A 19156-nucleotide genomic window follows, 5' to 3' on the forward strand; every position below is an offset into this window, starting at 1 on the left:
AGAATCATCCTGCGGTATAGACAGACAGATCCATAAGATTACATTTTTAAGGCTCAAAGTGTTCACTGACAGTCAATACTAACCGGCTCCCATTTACAAGCAATTCTGTTCCTTTGCTCCAGGAGAATTTTGGCTTAGGAGCAGCTTTAGGTTTGCATTCAATGATTACACGCCCCCCTTTAGCTGCTAGGATTTTCTTCTTCATAGGGTTCAGTTCAAAAGTAGGAGGTGAAGCTGAAAGCAAAAATTAACACAAATACTGCTGTTAGTGATTTTACTGCAAAGTAGAATTTTTTTCTAACATAAAATAAATGACAGAACTATCAAATTGTTTACAAATGTTCATTATGCAGACTACTGAGAAAAATATTAACGATACAGAGACTCACTGGAAGTACATGGTGATCTACAAGAAACATGAAAAATCATTAAGTAGTTCTGTGCTGTGCTACACTAGAGGTTTCTTTCTATTGATTTCTGAACTTTCATCTGAGTTTAATCTTACAAGATCAAAGTCCACTGAAAGTTTCTCCCTTTCAAAAGGCCTTTTGATCAGTCCTAATAAAATTCAGATTCCTGAAGATAAATTTCTTTAACAAGTTGCTCACTCAATCATAATTCCAGAGAATACTTGGGTTTACCTTTCAGTGGTTTTAACCCTCTCTACAAACTAAAACTGTGCCCTTCTTATACTTTGTGTTTTTCTGTTTGGCCAGCTGGCTGTAGGTGCATGTACAAGAATACTGAGATGTGACTGTCATAAGCACCACACTTACGTCTCTGAGGTCAGATCTTTGCTTACTAATTTTTTTCTTTATTTGAAACCAAATAAAAGAAAAAAGCTTTTAATTATGTTGCATCTTGGCATACCAGCAAGTTAATCATGCCAGCAAGTGTGTGCACAGCCTGAGGAAATAAGGCTATTATTTAATTACAGAAGTACAGAGCAAAACTCTGACCAATATCCCCATATTACCAACACTGAATTTTGAAAACACACATTTAAAAAGTGCTCATTTTGTGTAAACCAAGCTGGTAGTGAGTACATAATAATGGAACAACAGTGTAGAATGAAGCATTGTTGTGCAATGGGTTGGGAAAACTGAGAATAGTTTAGTTCTTGGGAAAGTCTGAAGGCAAGTGTGAGATGGAAAGAACAGTAACTACCACAGCAAAATTTAGAAAAATATGTCATACAGCAGTGTGTCTGCTCTAATGAAATCAGTAAAAACAACAGAAATTGTTTAAAGCCTGAGAACTCTGTTTCTGAGAGTCACACTTTCAACAGGATGCTCCTCAGGAAAACACAGTGGACTCATAACTACATCCAGCCATCAAATGGCACAGCTATTTGTGGGCAAAAGCAAACATTGTGACTTCAGTGTAAGGGGTTGCAGAAAGCAAAACCAAAGGGGAGAACAAAGACTATGAGCTTCAAAGGCCAAGTAAGTGAGAACATAATTTCTTAAAAAGCAGATTTTACCTCACAGAGAAGTGATGATATGTGAGCAAAAATGAAAATGCTTCTTAACTGTAGCCATGATATTTTCTGAAAATCTTTTTCTTAGGATTTTTCCTCCTGAGAAGCTGAGAGGCCTCAGGAAAAAATGTAAACAATAATTATCTGCTGCTGTGGAATGCAACAGGTGGATCTGTGATTGGTCTCATCTGGTTGTTTCTAATTAATGGCCAATCACAGTCCAGCTTTCTCAGACTGTCCCGCTCAGTCTGAGCCTTTGTTATTCATTCCTTTTCTATTCTTAGCTAGCCTTCTGATGAAATCCTTTCTTCTACTCTTTTAGTATAGTTTTAATATAATATATATCATAAAATAAAAAATCAAGCCTTCTGAACATGGAGTCAAGATTTTCATCTCTTCCCTCATCCTGGGACCCCTGCAAACACCATCACAACTGGTGACCCCGAGTGACAAAGAAACCACCACACTTAACCAGTTTTGCAAGCTTAAAAGCTTAGGCTGTAACTGTATGTGATTCGTATAGCTTCAGCAATATCAGTTCTACTGAGAGGGAACACCAGGAAACAAGCATCATAAATACAAAGAGAAAACATGCCCCACAAGTTGGTAAATTTATTCCTCAAGTTGTTGTCAAAAACCAGCTAGAGAGCTCAAATAAACCCCATCTCACCTAGACTGAGTGAGAGTTCTTAGCTTCATCCTCACAGGAATCTGTTACCAAACAGTACTTGCAAATATAACTGCTATCTTACTCAAGCCTGAAATAGTAAATAGAGAAATAATCCCACTGACCCACAATCTTCAGTTCAGCATTTGAATAAATAATTCCATGCATGTTTTCTGCTATACACTGGTACATGCCGGCATCGTCAAAGGTCAGACTTTGCATTCTTAGTTCACCTTTCCGGAACTAAAACACAGAATCAATAAAATAACAAGATATTAAGATATTAACATAAACTACATAAGCTGAAGAATCCAGACCCTTTTTTTTTTTTTCCCCTATTTCAGTAACATTTGATTTACCTTTTTTTCTAAAGAAAGAGTCACTATCATTCAATATTTAAGTTTCTGGAAAGTCCTAGCTGAGTGTCAGTAGAAAAATTTACTCTCCAGTCCCCTGTTATCATATCAATGCACACTACTGATTCAGAAATAAGAAACAAGGAATTAAATTAATTTCTGCACGTAAGCTTTGTTATGCCATGCTCAGTGCTTTCTGTTGTTACATCATTTTACAACAGGAAAAAGTCAAAGGAAGTCCCAGTGAGGTAAGAGTTTTTCAGAAGATTCCTCTGAGAGAGTACAAACTAATTTCTATTACTTGGTTTTAATGTAAAAAAGCAAAAACTAGTCAATCATAATAAGGTAGTTAAGGTGGAGTATTTTGTAAATGCAAATGTTTTTGAAAGATCATGTTAATGTGTTCTGTTTTCTTGAGAAAATGAAGCTGAAAGCTTTAACTCTTGTATGTAAGTGCACTGGAGTGCATGGGGCAGTGGAAGATTAAGAGAATAGTACTTGGCTGAAAAGAGAACAGATTAAAGGAAGCATATTTTCTGACTATTTTATATGAAAATGCTTTAATCAGATTTTATACAAGGAATCTTTGTTGTGCTCTAAATGAAAGGCCTAATTACAAGTTATCTGATTTAGAAACAAATTATATTTTCAAGGCAATTAGCATTTCTGCTATCATCCATTTGGAAATCATCTTATCATCACAGTAACGCACAGCATAATCTTCTGGTGTACTGCTGGAGACTTGCACACTGTGTTCTGCAATCCAGTATGCAGATTTTGTTAGTGAAAGCCAAGTTCAGTGGGGACCAGCAAGTAACTCACTTGTTAAATTATTTGTTTGGAATAACTACCAAAGCTAGAAAAAAGCATTGTTTTTCCTGATTTAAGCCACCTCCATATAGCAGATGGTGATATCCCTGCTCTGCCTCCAACATCACACCTTCTTCTTAAGATATACAGTCAAAAACCAAGCTGACTCATTGTCTTTTTTGTTTGCCAAGAGTCACTTCAGCTCAGCAGACGCAGAGCTGCACTGTGCCCTCGCATTCTCTTGGTTTTTGATGGCTTTTCATGTAGTGTAGACTTTGAACACACTGTTGGAATACCTGAACAGGTTTTTCCCAGAGAAGCTGTGGATGTCCCACCCCTGGAATTGTTCAAGGGCAGGCTGGATGGAGTTCTAAGCAACCAGGGCTAATGAAAGGTGCCCAGGACTAGGGGGTTGGAACTAAACCATCTTTAAAGCACTTTCCAACAGAAATCATTCTATGATTCCAGGATACTAGGAGAGAAAATTTACTTCGTTTAAACCAAATATCCAATGTAATAGAATTAAATTATCAAACAGTACCTCTTTAAACTTCTTTTAAACATAATCTAAACATTTGCAACACTCTGTGTCTAGAAAAAATGTGCAAAAATACAGGATAGAGAAAGACCACTGACACATTAAAAAATAATCTTTATTTTCATATCTCCACTGACTAGTTTGTCTTATATTTTTAAAGACATATTCAGGTTTAATGTGGCAAAAAGGATTAGTTTTAAAGACAAGCTGACATTTTTTATACCAAAGTGAAGAGAATTTACTTTTAAAGTCCTGGAGAAAAAGGGATATCTACCTCCTAAACATGTGGTCAAAAGCTAAGTTCGTAAGTCAAAGCTGAATACTAAATAGCCTGAAGAAATAAGAGAAGACTGAGACGAAATTTTTAAAAACAGATTTTAATGCCTCATGCAAGTGGCATCAGGGAATATTTAGATCATTATAATTAATTTTCCTTTAACTTTTTAATGATGCATGCTTCAAAAAACTATTTCCATAAGCTAACCACTCAAGCTTGTGTCACCTACAGCAAGACACTCACCGAGGCACCATTCTTCAGCCATCTAATTGTTGGAATAGGTTTGCCAGTAGCTACACAAGGCCAGTACAGGTCACTGCCTATATCCCTTTCTGTGTCATTGATATGTTCTACCCACTCAGGAGCAGCTGCAGAATAAAATACATGATGCATTGTAAATATAGCACATACATTTTTAATTAGCATTATGTTGTATTAAATCCACTGCTTTTTCCATGATACTTAAACAGGCAACTCAAATTAATGATGATAACTCAGCAATGCACCAGCACAAAAAAGTTTTTGTCTTATGACATAGAATGAAAAAAGCTTCAAACAATTTTTTATGAGAAGAAAATATGGAATTGAAATAATGGTTCCTGAAAGACAGAAGACAAGATATCACCACTTACATTGATCTTTAGATTATTCCATGTGAAAATTACTCAGTAGCACCGTGACAATGACAGTTACATGACATGAAATTGTGCAAAACTGTATGTACTCAAAGGATCTCCAAGACATTATGCTCTTGCTCCAAACAGTATATGTAAGAAATTAATATTGAAAACAGTCCAGCATATTTGCTTTTGCTAAGCAAACAAACCAATTTATTAGTTTTCCTTATTATAAGCAGTAATAACCTTCCCACTAATTCTGAGTTTGATCTTCTGAAGTTCTAGCACTTAACTCAGAAGATCTTCTGTTCAGCCAGTGAAAGAGACACAAATCTTCTGAAGGTGGTTCAGATGTTATGTGTGACCTTTTCATGCCATGGTTTTGTGGCATAGTTCTCAGACAAGAAGCCAAGTTACTTGGGATCATTTCACCATGAGCAGTAAGATACAATTTTTGGGTATCCAATTTAACCGAATGCAAAAAGGAAAGTGACAGAGGGTGGAGGAATAAAGATGTGTGCATATAAGACAGAACTGTGCTAATAAGACAGAGAGCTAAGACAAAAAACAGAAACAAAAAAAGAAAACAAGAAATCCTAACAAACCTAATGGTCTCTTTTTCTTCCCAGAAGTTCTTTCACTTTGATTACTATAAATTGATTTAATTTACATTATGCATATGTATAACAGGTAACACAGAATTATCAAAGTGTATATACCAGCTATCTAACCAGACAATTAATACATAAATATCATGCCTGGCATTTAATGCAAGAGTTTTGATGCTGCTCTATTAACTTGAACAGCAGTGTGTGAGGATGATGGTACGAATCAACACTGACATCAACTGTGAAAACACAGACACTTCCAACATAACTAAAAGCAACACAGATCATCAAGAATAAAATTGTTCTTCCTACCTTGTACATAAACTCTTGCTTGGTGTTTATCTTTTCCTTTATAGTTTTCAGCTTCACACTCATAAAGTCCTTCATCTTCATACTGAATATTGAAGATCTTAAGAACTGCACCAGACATGCTTATCTCAGCAGAGGCTGGCAAGGGTTCAAGGTATTTACTCCATCTGAGTTCGGGAACCGGACTTGAAAAGGTACAGTAAAGTACAAATGAGCGTGTTCAAGAACTGCTGTTAAAGTGCAGACTATAAAAAGAGCATTTGATCATGAAATATGTATTTTCATTCCCTGAAATATGAAAGCAACTCGTGCTGTACAATAACTTTAAAACACACTTACTTTCCAAGAGCAAAACACTCCAGTGTCACGTTTTGTCCCAGGAGAGCGTACGTGTCCTTGAACTTCACCTTGATATCAGCAGGATATACTTTTGCTCCTAATATGAAAAAAAAAATTATAAGAAAAGGCATGTCAGAAAGTTATAGAGCTACTAAAATTTACACAGTTCAATAAAACTTTTCTTAAAATTCCAGACAAAATTCTTCTTTAAACTGCAACAGCCTGTCAATTCATAAAGTCTGACTAAGCACTGAACTTTAACTAGTAAGGCATAATTGTTATACTCAACAACTAGTTATCTTTCTCTGGATGACTAATCCTAACATTTTTTACAGAATTTCCAATTGCATTTGAAGCATGATGATGTATTCTGTGAGTGGGTAGACAAAAACCTGAGTCTTTTCTTTCACAGGTTTTTTACTGCATAGAGTATTTTGAATTATTTTGAATTTAAGCACTATTTTGTCTCAGTAAGGGTATGAAGGAGCTAGAGCAAGCATATCTACAGTTTAAGGAGTGCAAAGGGATGTAAATATAATCAAATCTCCTTACTAGCAATCCCTGTAGGAACCCTCTTGCAGTTCTAGATGAAGAAGGCAGTGTGAATACTGGAATATTTGGTCAAAGATCACTAATTTGAAATGATACAAATTCAATCAGCAATATGGAAAATTGTACAGATAAAAGAGTCACTGAAAAACTGATGATCAGTTTATGAGAACCTAGTAACTGACAGTCTGAAGTGGCATTTGGGAACCAAAAGAGAATTTGGTTCCTGTTTAGAAAACATGCAGTTCTCCTGAAGAAATGGTGGCAAATAATCCAGCAACACAAAGCCACAGAGGAGCCTTAGGAGACTGACCGAGAGACACAAAGCTCTCAGGCCACCATTGAATAGGAAATTTCATCAGGGTAAAAGGATTTTCCTCTTTCATGGGGGATTTCTGGGGGAAAAGAAGTAAATCCTGAAGCTGTTCATCAACATTTACATCAAGTTTCTATTTTTCTGTCACACTCCTTTGAACCAATGCCAAGACTAGAAAAGATACTGAAGATTTTGGGCTTATCACATAAAATAAATGGGGATTCTGGGGATAAGAACTCGGTTCTCAATGATTTGAAAGGAAATTTGTGAATTAATCAATGGAGATTTCTTTCACAAAGTTTCCACTGTGAATGAGAATGATTTGTACCTCTGCATCTGAAACACCAAGTAACATTGTGCAGCAGCCATTATAACTTGCCATACAATTCTCCTTACAGAAATGAAAGTAGTTATGAATTAGCAAAATTACAATACAAACAGTTAAAATGCTGTGCATGGTATTTCCAACAAATACTTACGATCAGATTGCGGAATAAGTGGAATAAATTTACTGAATACACTCTTTGTTATGGAAGGGCTGGACACAAAACATGAATAATTGCCCTTATCTGATGCTTCCACATTTGCAATGTAGAGATTGCCATTAGTCTGTGACACAAACCGTCGCTTGTCCAAGGCAATGAACACTGGGAACTCATTGAGAAGCCAGCGATAACTGAGGTCATCTGGAGGAAAATACTTTAGTCAATATTACAACCCAACACTATCAGCTATTTAAAGCACAGAATACTGTCTGTATATAAATCACTTGAGACTAATTTCTAGGTTATAGATCTTTTCTTCAGAGAGGCAGCTATGCAGACAGATTTATACATGTCTCAGCAGCCAGCACACTCCTGCCTACACTGAGCACTGGGGCACTGCTGCTGTCAGTGCAGGCTACTGGGAGCTGGCTACAGTGTGCACACCTTGCCCTGGGCACAACCATCCCACAGGAACTGAGTGGGATGGGATGAGAGAGGCAGCTGGGTCTCAACCTTATGCAACTGACAAGCTGGGAACTGTTCAGCAGTTTTGTGATTTAGACAAAATCTTAGAATATTTTAACTAGTATAAAGTCTCCATTCCTTGCAATGCTTAAACTGAGCATGAAAACTAAATCATTATTCCATTTTGCAAGGTAGAAGAGATGCTAACAGCCAATTTCATCCCTCATGATGGAACTCCAGATGCTTGAGATTATGGGTACAATCCCTGCAGAGCTCTTCAGTAGCTAAAGATGAGAAAAAGTTCCTTCCAGAAAATAAATAACCTCATCTCTGACCCTCTGGGATCAGAAACGAGGTTATTTCTTCTGCTGTTCCATGATTTTAACAGAAGCCCATGATCATAGCAGTTGAGGTGACTTTACTAGGTAGAATGAATGGTCAACATATGGTCAACAACAAACATACTCAAAAAAGAAACCTAAATGGTGATTCTCAAGCCGCACAAAAGTTACTGTTTCAGTGTATACAAAGGAAACTTGCAAAAAATAACTATTAATTCATCTTTTACTCTTCAGACATTGAAAAGGAAGCACTTTGAGCTGAATTACCTGGGTAGTGATAAGGGGGCTCACAAAGAAGCACTGCCCCAACACCTTCTCGTACTTTAACCTCGTAACGTTCCTCAGGGGGAAAGGGATCCAGATCTAGTTTTTAAAAAAGCAAGGGGAAGAGAATAGGGATTTTAATTACAGTAACTTTTTATTATTATCATCACTTTCTGTCCTGTAGAGATTAGTATAGAAATACACCAATGCATGGCAGATAGAAAGTTGTTGACACCTAATGCCAGTTTTGCTTATTTGTCACTACCAATGAATGTTTTGCTATTTTTGTCATCATAATTTTAAATGCCAGAGGAAAGAAAAAAGTGATGCAGACTTTATATCTAAGAGTAGTTAGGTTTAAAATATTTTAATGAGTGTTAAGGCACTGGATCTAAAAGGTTTGTACAGTATTCTCAGAGGGACTAATTGATGAAGTATATGAGAGAATGTGGGTTTTGTTCCATGGTTTCAGTAAATTTGACAGCAAAACAAAATTACAGCTGGTCAAGACTTTTGAAATCTTTTAAATGGTTGTTGACATTTTTCAACCAGTTTATGCATAAGCAAAAAAAAAATAACTTACACTAAAGATCAGACATTTTCTCTACTAATTTTAGCAACCGTATTCAGCTCTTTAGAAACAGTGATTGTAGAAAGAAATGTTTTTCATAGGTGATCATTAAAAAGGAGAAAAGAAGAAATACAACAGTGTAAAGAAGAATGAAAGCAGGCTTTTTTTAAACAGATTTTTATCATTTCCAGCTATCTTTTCACTATTCACTACATCTTTTCACACTTTATCCTATTTTAGTTTACATATTGAAGCACTATATATAAGGCTTCTGTTAAGTGATAATTTTTCAGTATACTATCAACATTCAGCTCATGCAGCCAGTGAGCTGGTAGGCAGAAAACATGCCTCAGACTGTTTTGGTTCTATTTTTTTTTAATCTATTAGGTTTATTGGTTTATTTTTTTTTATCCTATTGATTATTCAGGACTGACACAACTAAAGCCTGCTTTAGGTATAAATAAATATCCCATAAATGGAATGCTGATGTTTTCTCTATTAAAAAAAAGTAACAACCCTGCCTTCAATTTTTTTTTCTAGAAGATAAACTTGCTAAATACAGACTAAGACTATATCAATGATAATGTGATCCATCAGCTCATTATAGCTTCTGAATTTCCCTAATATTTAGGAAAATAGTCCCACAGTCTCACAAGTATTATCATCAAAAAGCTGAACTTTTCACTAAATGTCTGATCTTCTACAGCAAGGAATGAATTCCACTTATGAAGGCTAGTTAAAGACAAGAGGGCAAACCCTTAGTGTCAGGGCACCTAGGGCTTTGTGAATGGACCCCAGTTAGAGTGGATTCCTTTTCTTTGGGATTCCTTTTTGTGTCCTCTGATGATAAAATATATCCGGGGAAAAGGCAACTTAAGTCAAAATAAAGTCAAAATAAAACATAAATCCCAGACACTGTCTGAAGTCCATAAACTTTTGCCTTATTCTTCATTTAGTACATCAATTTTTTGTAACTGATGTATTAGTGATATGCAGGTCTGTACATGTACATGTCTTCTCAAGGCTAGCTCATGACTTTCAGAAGTTGACAGAAATTTCCCCCAGCAGGGCTTTTTCACTGTAGCCCAGGAGTCAGGGCATACTTTACTAGCAAGTGCTGTGCCTTCCTCCTGCCATTGGGCTTGCACTGCACCTCATCACCATATGCCCTCACTCAAGTCTTTCTTCTGTGACCATTCCCCCTCAGGTCCTACCATGATTTTAAAAGAGTCTGGACATTATTATCTCCAGATCTGGCTCCATGAGTCTCTTCACTTAATAATTTAACAATAACTCACTGGGAAGGCTGGTATGTTATGTCAGCTGAATGCTAAAGAATATAAAACAATCACAAATTTATTTTGTGTCAATCTTTGAAGACTAATGCACTTAAGACATTGTTTTTACAGAGTAGTACAGATACAGCCCACATTAGCAGAATACAATACAGTGTAAAACATTGGGCATTCATAGCTAACCATAATTTTTCTATATTCTGAAATAAACAACAGCTTACATCCAAATTTCAGAGTGGCTTCACTGCTTCTGACAGTTCCAAAGACATTTGACACTACACAGACATATTTTCCAGCATCCCTTGATTTCTCTGGATTATTGATAACAAGTCTGCCTCCCACCATACTGTACCGCTCCTTTGTTAAATCAATATCCCAGTTGTTGAGTTTCCACCTATTAAAAAAAGAAAAACAAGATGTAACATTGGCCCCAAAAAGCAAACCTGGTAAGAAAAATGACATGAAAAATAACTCATAAATTCTGACATACTATGCAGGAATTATTAATATACTTCTGTACAAGTTTTAAGTTTTCCTTCAGCAAGAGGCACAGATTTGAACTCCAGAGGTCTTTTAAACATAACAGTGTCAGGTTTTCCTTCTTAGAGATCTGACACAGTTTGTTAAAACATAATTGCTGGCCAAGCAGTAAGAGATGCTTGAGCTGGCTGTGAATGAGCAAGCCAGTCACCAAACACACAGATTTTAAATATATCTCAAATAAATATCTAAGGCCAGACCGGATAAAAACACACTCCCTCTGCACTTTTAAAGTACGGGGTAATGAGAGATTTTTTTTAAACCTGCTGCAGATAATGAAAATGTTTCATAAATCATAACGTGCCAGTAAAGTCAGTGCAAAAACTGTGGCATCCTTCATAAAAGACCTACTTACTGTTGCTTCAGTAAATTGCTGGACACTCTTCCCTTAGTTATGGTAAAACTCCACAGCCAATTCACAGAATTACTGCAATTTTCATTTCAGGGATTAAGGGAGAAACTGGCGGCCCAGTTCTGACCGATTTCTAGTTATTTTAAGAAATGTTAAAAAACACGGAGTGGTTACCAGAGCTCATGACTTATATTTGTGTCTATTACCGTGTCCACAAGAGGGAGCCTGTTGCCTTAGAAAGGAGCTGCCTGGCTCCTACTCGCAAATAGCAAAGATGCATCTTTAATTACATTTGAAAATCAGAACATTATTTCTGCATAAATATTTTCTTTTTTCACAACATAAGGTTATGCATTAGCATTTGACAATGATAATACACCCACCACCTGTTCATTCACTATTGAAGATGTACCAAAATATGCAGAGTTCTCATTTGGAATTGGAACTTGCTATTGTCATAGACAGAAACAAAACAAAACCAAAAAAAAAATTAAAAATAAATGAAAGAGAAGAATTTTAAAGATGCAGCAAATAGTATTTTGATCTTATAGAGTTCTAGAGATATCACTTCAGTCCTGTGAGACATACAGCATGTTGGTGTTAGAAAAAATAAATATATCCTTTATTCAGAAATATCTAGGTATAAATGTGCTGAGGACAGCTCATCCTGCAATGAAAATGTCAGAAACTACTTATTTACCTCTGAGATAGGAGAATTTTGACTCAATAACTGGTAGAGAGCTGAGATGAAGATAACATACTGAGGTATACTAAAAATAATGTGTCAGGAAATAAGAAAAGTGGCCTTATTCTGTACTGCAATTCTCCTCACCTATCAGAGCTAATTGTCAGATCTGCTCCTAGACAGAGAAGTTCTGGAGGTGCAATGCAATTCTTTGAGAGTGTTTTTGCTAGTTCAGATTTTGCTGAGCTCGCAAAGGATAAAAGAAGAATGTCAAAATTTATTTAGAACTTTTAATCATCTATATATGGCATGTTTACAGTCCTGAAAACAGAGCTGGGGGAGTCTCTGGACCAACTGGAAGGGATAGGAAGTACAGGAAAGGGTATCAAATCTTAGCATATGTAATCTCTCTACACTTTCCAAGCATAGCAAGAGGAAGTACAACAAAATGTCACGTTCAAATGGTGGTTCTGTACAGGCAGACAACCTGTTAGCAGATTTTTAAAAGTGGCGATGAAGATGAAGTAAGCTGTTTTGATGGAGGAATATCATAGCTGACCACAATACTGTATTTAAAATAATAGCTAGCAGACTTGATTGGTTTTTCTGTTCTAGAAACCAGTCTGGGATCACACATAAGTGAGTACTGGGGGCAGGTCATAGGGTAATTTTCTGAAATGGATCTCTTTTGCTGGCAAGATATTATGTCTGTCTTTAGTACAGTTACAACAGTTTTCTGCCTATGATTAGTTTGTAATTTAGTCACAGTCAACACTGATACTCTTAAGCACATTTCCCTCCACACTATGAGCAGATAATGGCTGACAAACTCATATGAATGCACAACAAAGCATTGCTTTCTACAATAATATAATTATTGTGAAAGAAGTCATGTGAGAACCTGTATTAAAACTAGCTGACATGTTTTTTCAGAATGAAGTTTTTTATGTCTTCAGTAGCATAGCTGACACATTCTTGATCATTGCCCTGCAACACAAAGGATGCAAAACCAACATGGGATGTAGAATATCTAGGTTCAACAATCAGTATTTATCCTTTCAAAGCAAAACAGAATAAAAAAAAAAAACTCTGAATCAAAAAGAGCAAAGACTCAAATCTCTGCCAACCTCATCCTAAGCTGGAAAGACAGCCCCTCAATTTTTTTAAAGGTCACTTTTTTTTTTTAAATTTACATATGGATCAGTATTTCTTTCAAAATTTGAAAGCATTTAACACAATATACTGGTTTTAATACTGATTAAACGTTTTGGCAAATCAAATCAAGGTTGAGTCTTACTCAAAAATTGTGTATCTCTGCATTTTTTCCCACCTTGAAGGCTTCACTCCAACCTTTTAACACAGTCAATCGTTTAATAAAACAATCTGAAATAGCTGCTGAATAAAATATGCAATATTTGTATATCAAAACAGTAGATGTCACCTGTAAGTAGGAAAAGGAACTGCTCGAGCTCTGCAGTTCATTGAAACTTGTCCATCTGAAGATTCTTCTGGATAGATGGTATCAATAGGTTGCTCCTCAAAAACGGGTCCATAACCTTTGTTTCCTTCCTCTGAAAACAGAATAGAGTTTCAAATCAATCACTTTTTAACTAGCAGTCAAACTGAAGAGACAAATTTGCAGCACACATTAAAGAATCAAAATGTGAAGGCAAAATAGTGAGTCACCCAAAGTTAAATTCTATGTGCTTCAGCAAAACTGGAGCAGTACAGATAACAAAAGTGCTGTCTGTCCTTCACTGACTCCTTCTGAGAAACAAAGCAACTCACACTTTGTTCCTCTAATACTACCTTGTATGCCTTCTCTGATGAAATTAATTATTTGTCACTGTTTAGGCCAGAAGTGGAGATAATTAGGACCTGAAGGTAAGTCCCTTAGAAATACAGTGAGACCAACTTACTTCACAGAGACCAACAAATTCTGATCAAAAAGGTCCACATCCAAAACAACAACCCATATTTGTTCTGATCTACCCATAGTCTTGATCTTACAGCCTAAACATCTCCAATGATTTTATGTATTTAGAAACAATCTTTACTACATGAAAAAAAAAAACCATTTATGTTGGGTGGCAAAGCCAAAAACTACATTGTTTCCCAATCACACCTGTCCTTCCTTTGAAGCTGAGTTATGAATTAGCTTCTACACTTCAATATACAATTTTAAAAAGGTCCTACACTGAAAATAATTACAATTTGCAAAGTCAAGTACTTAAAGGTGAATAAATGTAAAATAGGTTTGAACACAAACTGTATTTTTTAATCTTTATCGTTCATTTGTGGATGGTGTTGTAAAGTTGGTAGGGTCTGCTCACCCCTGCTGCACTCCCTTCTCCTTTATCTCCTCCAAGTATACAAGGTTGCTCTTTGGTGTCTAAGAAGCAAGACTAATAGCAAAGGTTGAATGTATTGGGAAAATTCTTCTCAGTAAATCCAGGATGTAACTGAGTTTTTTCCTGTGAAAATGTCAAATATGCATTCTAGGTACAGAATGACTCTGTGAGGAGGCAGTGGATGCTCCATATAGATACAATTTTGAGACAACACTGTTGTCTAATTCTCACAGGTCTCTACTGAGACTGAAACAACTGTCTGGACTCTTGCAAGCAAATTCATGGGAGAAGAAACGAATACATGATTGCTAACAGGTTCACTTTCCATTCAAGCTCGGAGCCTTGCTTCAAATCCTAGAGATGCCAGAAACTTGTAAAATGACTGCAAGAATCTTGGAATACAAGGGAAACAAATGAAACAAACACATCTTTCATTAATAAGCTCTTCAGAGAGGGCTGAATAATTTAAATCAAAAGCAATGGTTAAGGATGGAAATTATTTTCAAAAGCAATGGTTAAGGATGGAAAATCCCATCATTTTGCGGTAGTATCTGTGCTGTCTATAAAAATTTGCTACGTGTCTTGTAATTTAAAAAATCTTCTCAGATCAGTAAATAAACTGGCAGTGTAAAAGATGAATGTTCTTAAATCAAATGATGACTCTGTATTCATGCCCTTAAAAGTCCTTCCAAAAACATTCTAGAATAAATTAGACAGATTTTAGGAATCCTGTAAAAGAAGAGTTTCTCTATATTCCTAAGGAATGTGAATTATACCAGTGAAAAAATACCACATATACTTAAAATAATCTTTCTGCAGATATCTTTTTTATTGTTTTTAAATTCCCTGTTCAGAGATGGACACTGGATTACAGTACTAGAAGAAGTTTGTTTGCAGATAAAAAGCAATGTCCTTTTCGACTTCAAATCAATGGTGAATGGTAAAAAAGCCACCACTTTCCTTGAGGACAGGAGCAGGTACAAAAGATACTGCTACACTGTGAGATATATAGTCAGAAAACTTAATTTTTAAAAACTAATTCATGTAATGAAAATTCTTTCAAAGAAGCAAAGAAGAGCAGCTAGAAAGGCCGAGCTTTTGAGCAATGGTCTGCTTTCTTTCATATTTTAAAGCACAACACAGTATAAAAATCTACATATTGCTAGACCAAAAGAAGAACTGATTTCAGACTGAAAAGGCAAGATTCACATACTTGTTCAGAGAATGGAATGACTAAGCCAGAAACCTGATGGCATGTTCTGTGCAGTTGTTAAATATGAGTACAGAATAACAACAGCCTCCAGCAGCAAATAGCCATATCAAATGGAGCTGACTCTTCACCTTAGGACTCAAATGATGTTACAGAGCACTTAGGCATTTCATGGCATGCATTTTTAATGCTGCCAGCACTATTAATTATACTGAGTGAAAGCCTGCTTCTCACACCTATCAAATGCGCTTTATAGAGGCACTTCTGCTGCAATCTATTATGAATCTTGTTTCAGGTGTCTGTCTGCACAGAATAAGATGTGCACACTGAATTTCAGGTATGGCAAACAATAAACCTTTTATTCTCAGCCACAAGACCACATGTGGATCAGTGATATGAAACAGCACATGGGAGAAGAGAAAGGGGCTGTGAAAAGATCTGCAAGAAATGTTTACACTTGAAGTGAAGTACCATGACTGTGGGACAAAGTTTGGAGAGTGACAAAGGGAAGACTAAGAGTACAAGAAAAAGCATCAGCTCACTGAAGTCGAGCCTATATGAAAAAGAAAAGTAGGGAAAGAAGAAGAAAATGGATATATTAGGCAAACTGAGGATGTGATAAAGAGCACATTTCCTATGTTTGGGTCTTGCTTTAGACAAGAGGATGGATGGCTATCTGACCTCTCAAACAGTGCCCTATATTTTGGGTAAATTTCTTGTGATTTCTATTTTACATTAGAGCAGAAGCTACCACCTGACTGTTAAAGGCATTCTTCAGCAAATTCTGAAAACAAGACCTTTCAATATTGCTAAACTGTAGTAGGAAGTCTGTGAAAAGGTCAAGAAAATCTTTCCTCAACTGATGAGATTACTGTGTAAGAATCTTTCCCTCTGGAAAGTGTTCATATCATTCATTCTCCAAGTGACATTTTCTAATCAGTCTTCTCCTTCTCTTTCTGTTTCCTGTACACCTATCTATTTCCCTGGCACTCAACATTGCCAAAATTGACTTTCTGAGACAGCTGTTGGGTGTGAGTATTGATCTACCTGCAAGTGTTGTATCCAGTTACATATTTTACCATGAGAGAGGGACAAAGATCTGTTGACATGGCACATGGCTAGATTACCCTTGAGTGCTAAAGGATGCTGGACATAAGAGCCTTGGAGCCACTCATTATCAGTTTAACTAAGTTGTCAGGCTCTGCATCAGCCTTGCAGGATCAGAAACCATTTGGTATTTAGAAGTAGATCTTCTACTATTTTCAATATGTCAGAGAAATGAGGACCCACCCATGTCTGAGAAGCTCATGCTCAAAAACAAGATGGTCTGGTAATGAGCCCAAGTATCTCTACCAAGCATGCAGGAACACAAAATGGCACTTCCACATTTCTGAGCACTGTGATCACCAAACACATTATGATTATTTATTTATGAATGTCAGACACTCGGCAGTAGCATGTAATGGTCTTCTAAAATACAAGCAGGGACAACACAGACAAGGTAAACAGGCATTAAGTTTATTCATCCACTTCTTTTTTTGGAAGAAAATTATTATCCCTCTTCAGAAGATGTGAATAATTCTGTATGTTGTGATAAAAAGCTTTAAATAATGTAGATTCTAGCCTCCAGTTCAGAATTACCTTTTTGAACCTACTGTTCTGGAAAATGTCCAAGCATTAATAATTTAAGGTTTGGGGGCTTGATTGGTTTTTTACTTCTCTAAATCATCTCGGAAAAGTTGTACTAGGCATTCATGGGAAGCTTATGTGCTGAAGCAGTAATGTGTTCATGTTGAAAAAATTCATAACATAGAGTCACCATGATGGAGAGAGAGGGTAAATGTAAGTCATCAAGATGCTAAAGGCAAATAATTTTCCAAGAGCCAGTTAGCACTCAAACAGAAAAGGTAACCACTCCAGCACTCCCACTTCGTATTGTATGAAAGATGAAGACTGTCTTTGGGAAGGCTGCCTCTATTTTTCTGGACTCAAAGGAGCAGGAGAATAACTTCTGTTTTCTATGTGCCAGTGAGGACATTGAAGAGCCCCAGAGTTAATGACATAGTTTCTCCTTTACAATAAGTTTCAAGTATGAAAAGCTCCAGCCCCTGGCAGAGCAAGTTTCTCCACTTGTGCCTAACAGAGTACAGTTTTCTTGTCTTCTCATACTGCCAAGAGGAATGTCAGCCAATACTAATTATTCTATTTCAAACATATTTCCATTTGTCTATTCAATATTTAAATTTTTAGGTGGTTCTTCCTTAAAAATCTAAATGTTAGTTAAGTGACTGAAGAGCATAACATGTTGATCCCATGGGAAAGCCAGTGACCAGTCAGCAAATTAGGGATGAAGCTAAAGTGCAGGAGTTATTCTGCACAATCTCCCCACACAAGCCTTCCTGGTGCATATGAAATATTGGCAACACTCTCAGAAATTCAGCACGCTGTCTAACAGCATCCCCATGTACTCATCAAAACAACTGTCTTGCACTGAGACGGCTCTGCATCTTACTGGCTTTCTTGCTTTACCAGCCTTCTCTGAAGTTTCAGTTCCTAGTGATTTTTGGAAATTTGGTTGCCTAAAAAGCAGCCGGGTTTAGACATTTTTACCCCTGGACTATTGCCTCATTTTGCACAATTTAGAATAGTTTACTAGAGTGACAAGCTGCCTTCTAAAGCATGATCTGACCGAAACTCAGATGCTGTCTGGCTCTGCACTATCAAATCCCAAGTTAAAAAGTAGAACGTTTTACGAGAAACATATTATCAGAGGGACATTTTTCACTATTAATTTCATAGCCAAATGCAATCTACTATTCATTAAGCACAATACAATACAGGGTCTTTGCAGTTTTTGATTAGCCTTTTGGAAGAACAAAACAAGCTGTAGTTGAAGAACAGGTTTAATTCTTTTGATGATAGGTTAGTATCCCATCTGAAGACACACCTGAGTTCACTGATTTACATGGGAAATAGTGGATGACAAAAAAGCTTGAAATTCAGACTTAGCAACAGGACAGGAATCTAAAGGGGAGTCAAAGGCAACTTGGAAGTGCATTGGAGAAATGTCAGGGGGAAGTGGAGAAGAGTCAAATATTATCAGTAATAGGCATGAAATAACTTTTTTGGCAGTGGATAGACAATCACTGACATGTTCCCTGAGGAGTGGTTTGCTCTCATTTGCCTTGCACTACTCAAAGCGTGCTCTGAAAAGCAACCCTTGTAACAACTGTCTGTTCTATCAGTAAGTGGAGACCAAATTATTTATGGCTTTTTCACCAGTTTATATCTGCAAGACTACATTTCAAGCACTAATTTACCTGGAAAATAAATACTGCTCCTGTCTCATTGCAGAAGATGATCTCTGCCTATACCTCTGATTCATAAAATCTTTGCTTCCCTTCAGTTTAGTAAGTGCACATTCACCACCAATGAGAAACGGCCAGTCAATGCAACAGTTCTCAATTTCTGCCTTTAATTACCACAAAACAGAACTGGTTAAAAAAATCAAAGTGTTTACTCTAAAGCAAACTCTAAAATTCAGAAAACATATGTATTTCACTTTGGGAAATTTTTTTATCATTTCCTGCAGTGAGAAAAAGAACAATTATGAAACAAATAAAACCCTCAGCTCTTAGAGTCTCAGAACGCCTGTCATCTCTTCAGGCCCAATTCTGAACATCTCAAGTCAGTGCACCTTCAGGTTGCTAGCTCTCTGTTTCCCAAATACT

General features: G+C 36.5%; 1 protein-coding gene across 1 annotated transcript in view; it reads right to left on the minus strand.

The window, feature by feature from the left end:
* CNTN1 (contactin 1) overlaps positions 1 to 19156 on the minus strand; it is a 208175-nt gene that overhangs the window by 52298 nt on the left and 136721 nt on the right. Inside the window, exons 4-12 of the mRNA XM_059847082.1 lie at positions 13306 to 13435; positions 10509 to 10681; positions 8425 to 8520; positions 7346 to 7552; positions 6002 to 6098; positions 5666 to 5847; positions 4372 to 4496; positions 2273 to 2390; positions 84 to 234 (exon numbers count right to left, since the gene is read on the minus strand). Coding sequence (XP_059703065.1) covers positions 84 to 234; positions 2273 to 2390; positions 4372 to 4496; positions 5666 to 5847; positions 6002 to 6098; positions 7346 to 7552; positions 8425 to 8520; positions 10509 to 10681; positions 13306 to 13435 — 1279 coding nt within the window. The remainder of the gene's footprint in view (positions 1 to 83; positions 235 to 2272; positions 2391 to 4371; positions 4497 to 5665; positions 5848 to 6001; positions 6099 to 7345; positions 7553 to 8424; positions 8521 to 10508; positions 10682 to 13305; positions 13436 to 19156) is intronic.

This window comes from Haemorhous mexicanus, chromosome 5 (genome assembly GCF_027477595.1).
Source record: "Haemorhous mexicanus isolate bHaeMex1 chromosome 5, bHaeMex1.pri, whole genome shotgun sequence".
Taxonomy (NCBI): domain Eukaryota; kingdom Metazoa; phylum Chordata; class Aves; order Passeriformes; family Fringillidae; genus Haemorhous; species Haemorhous mexicanus.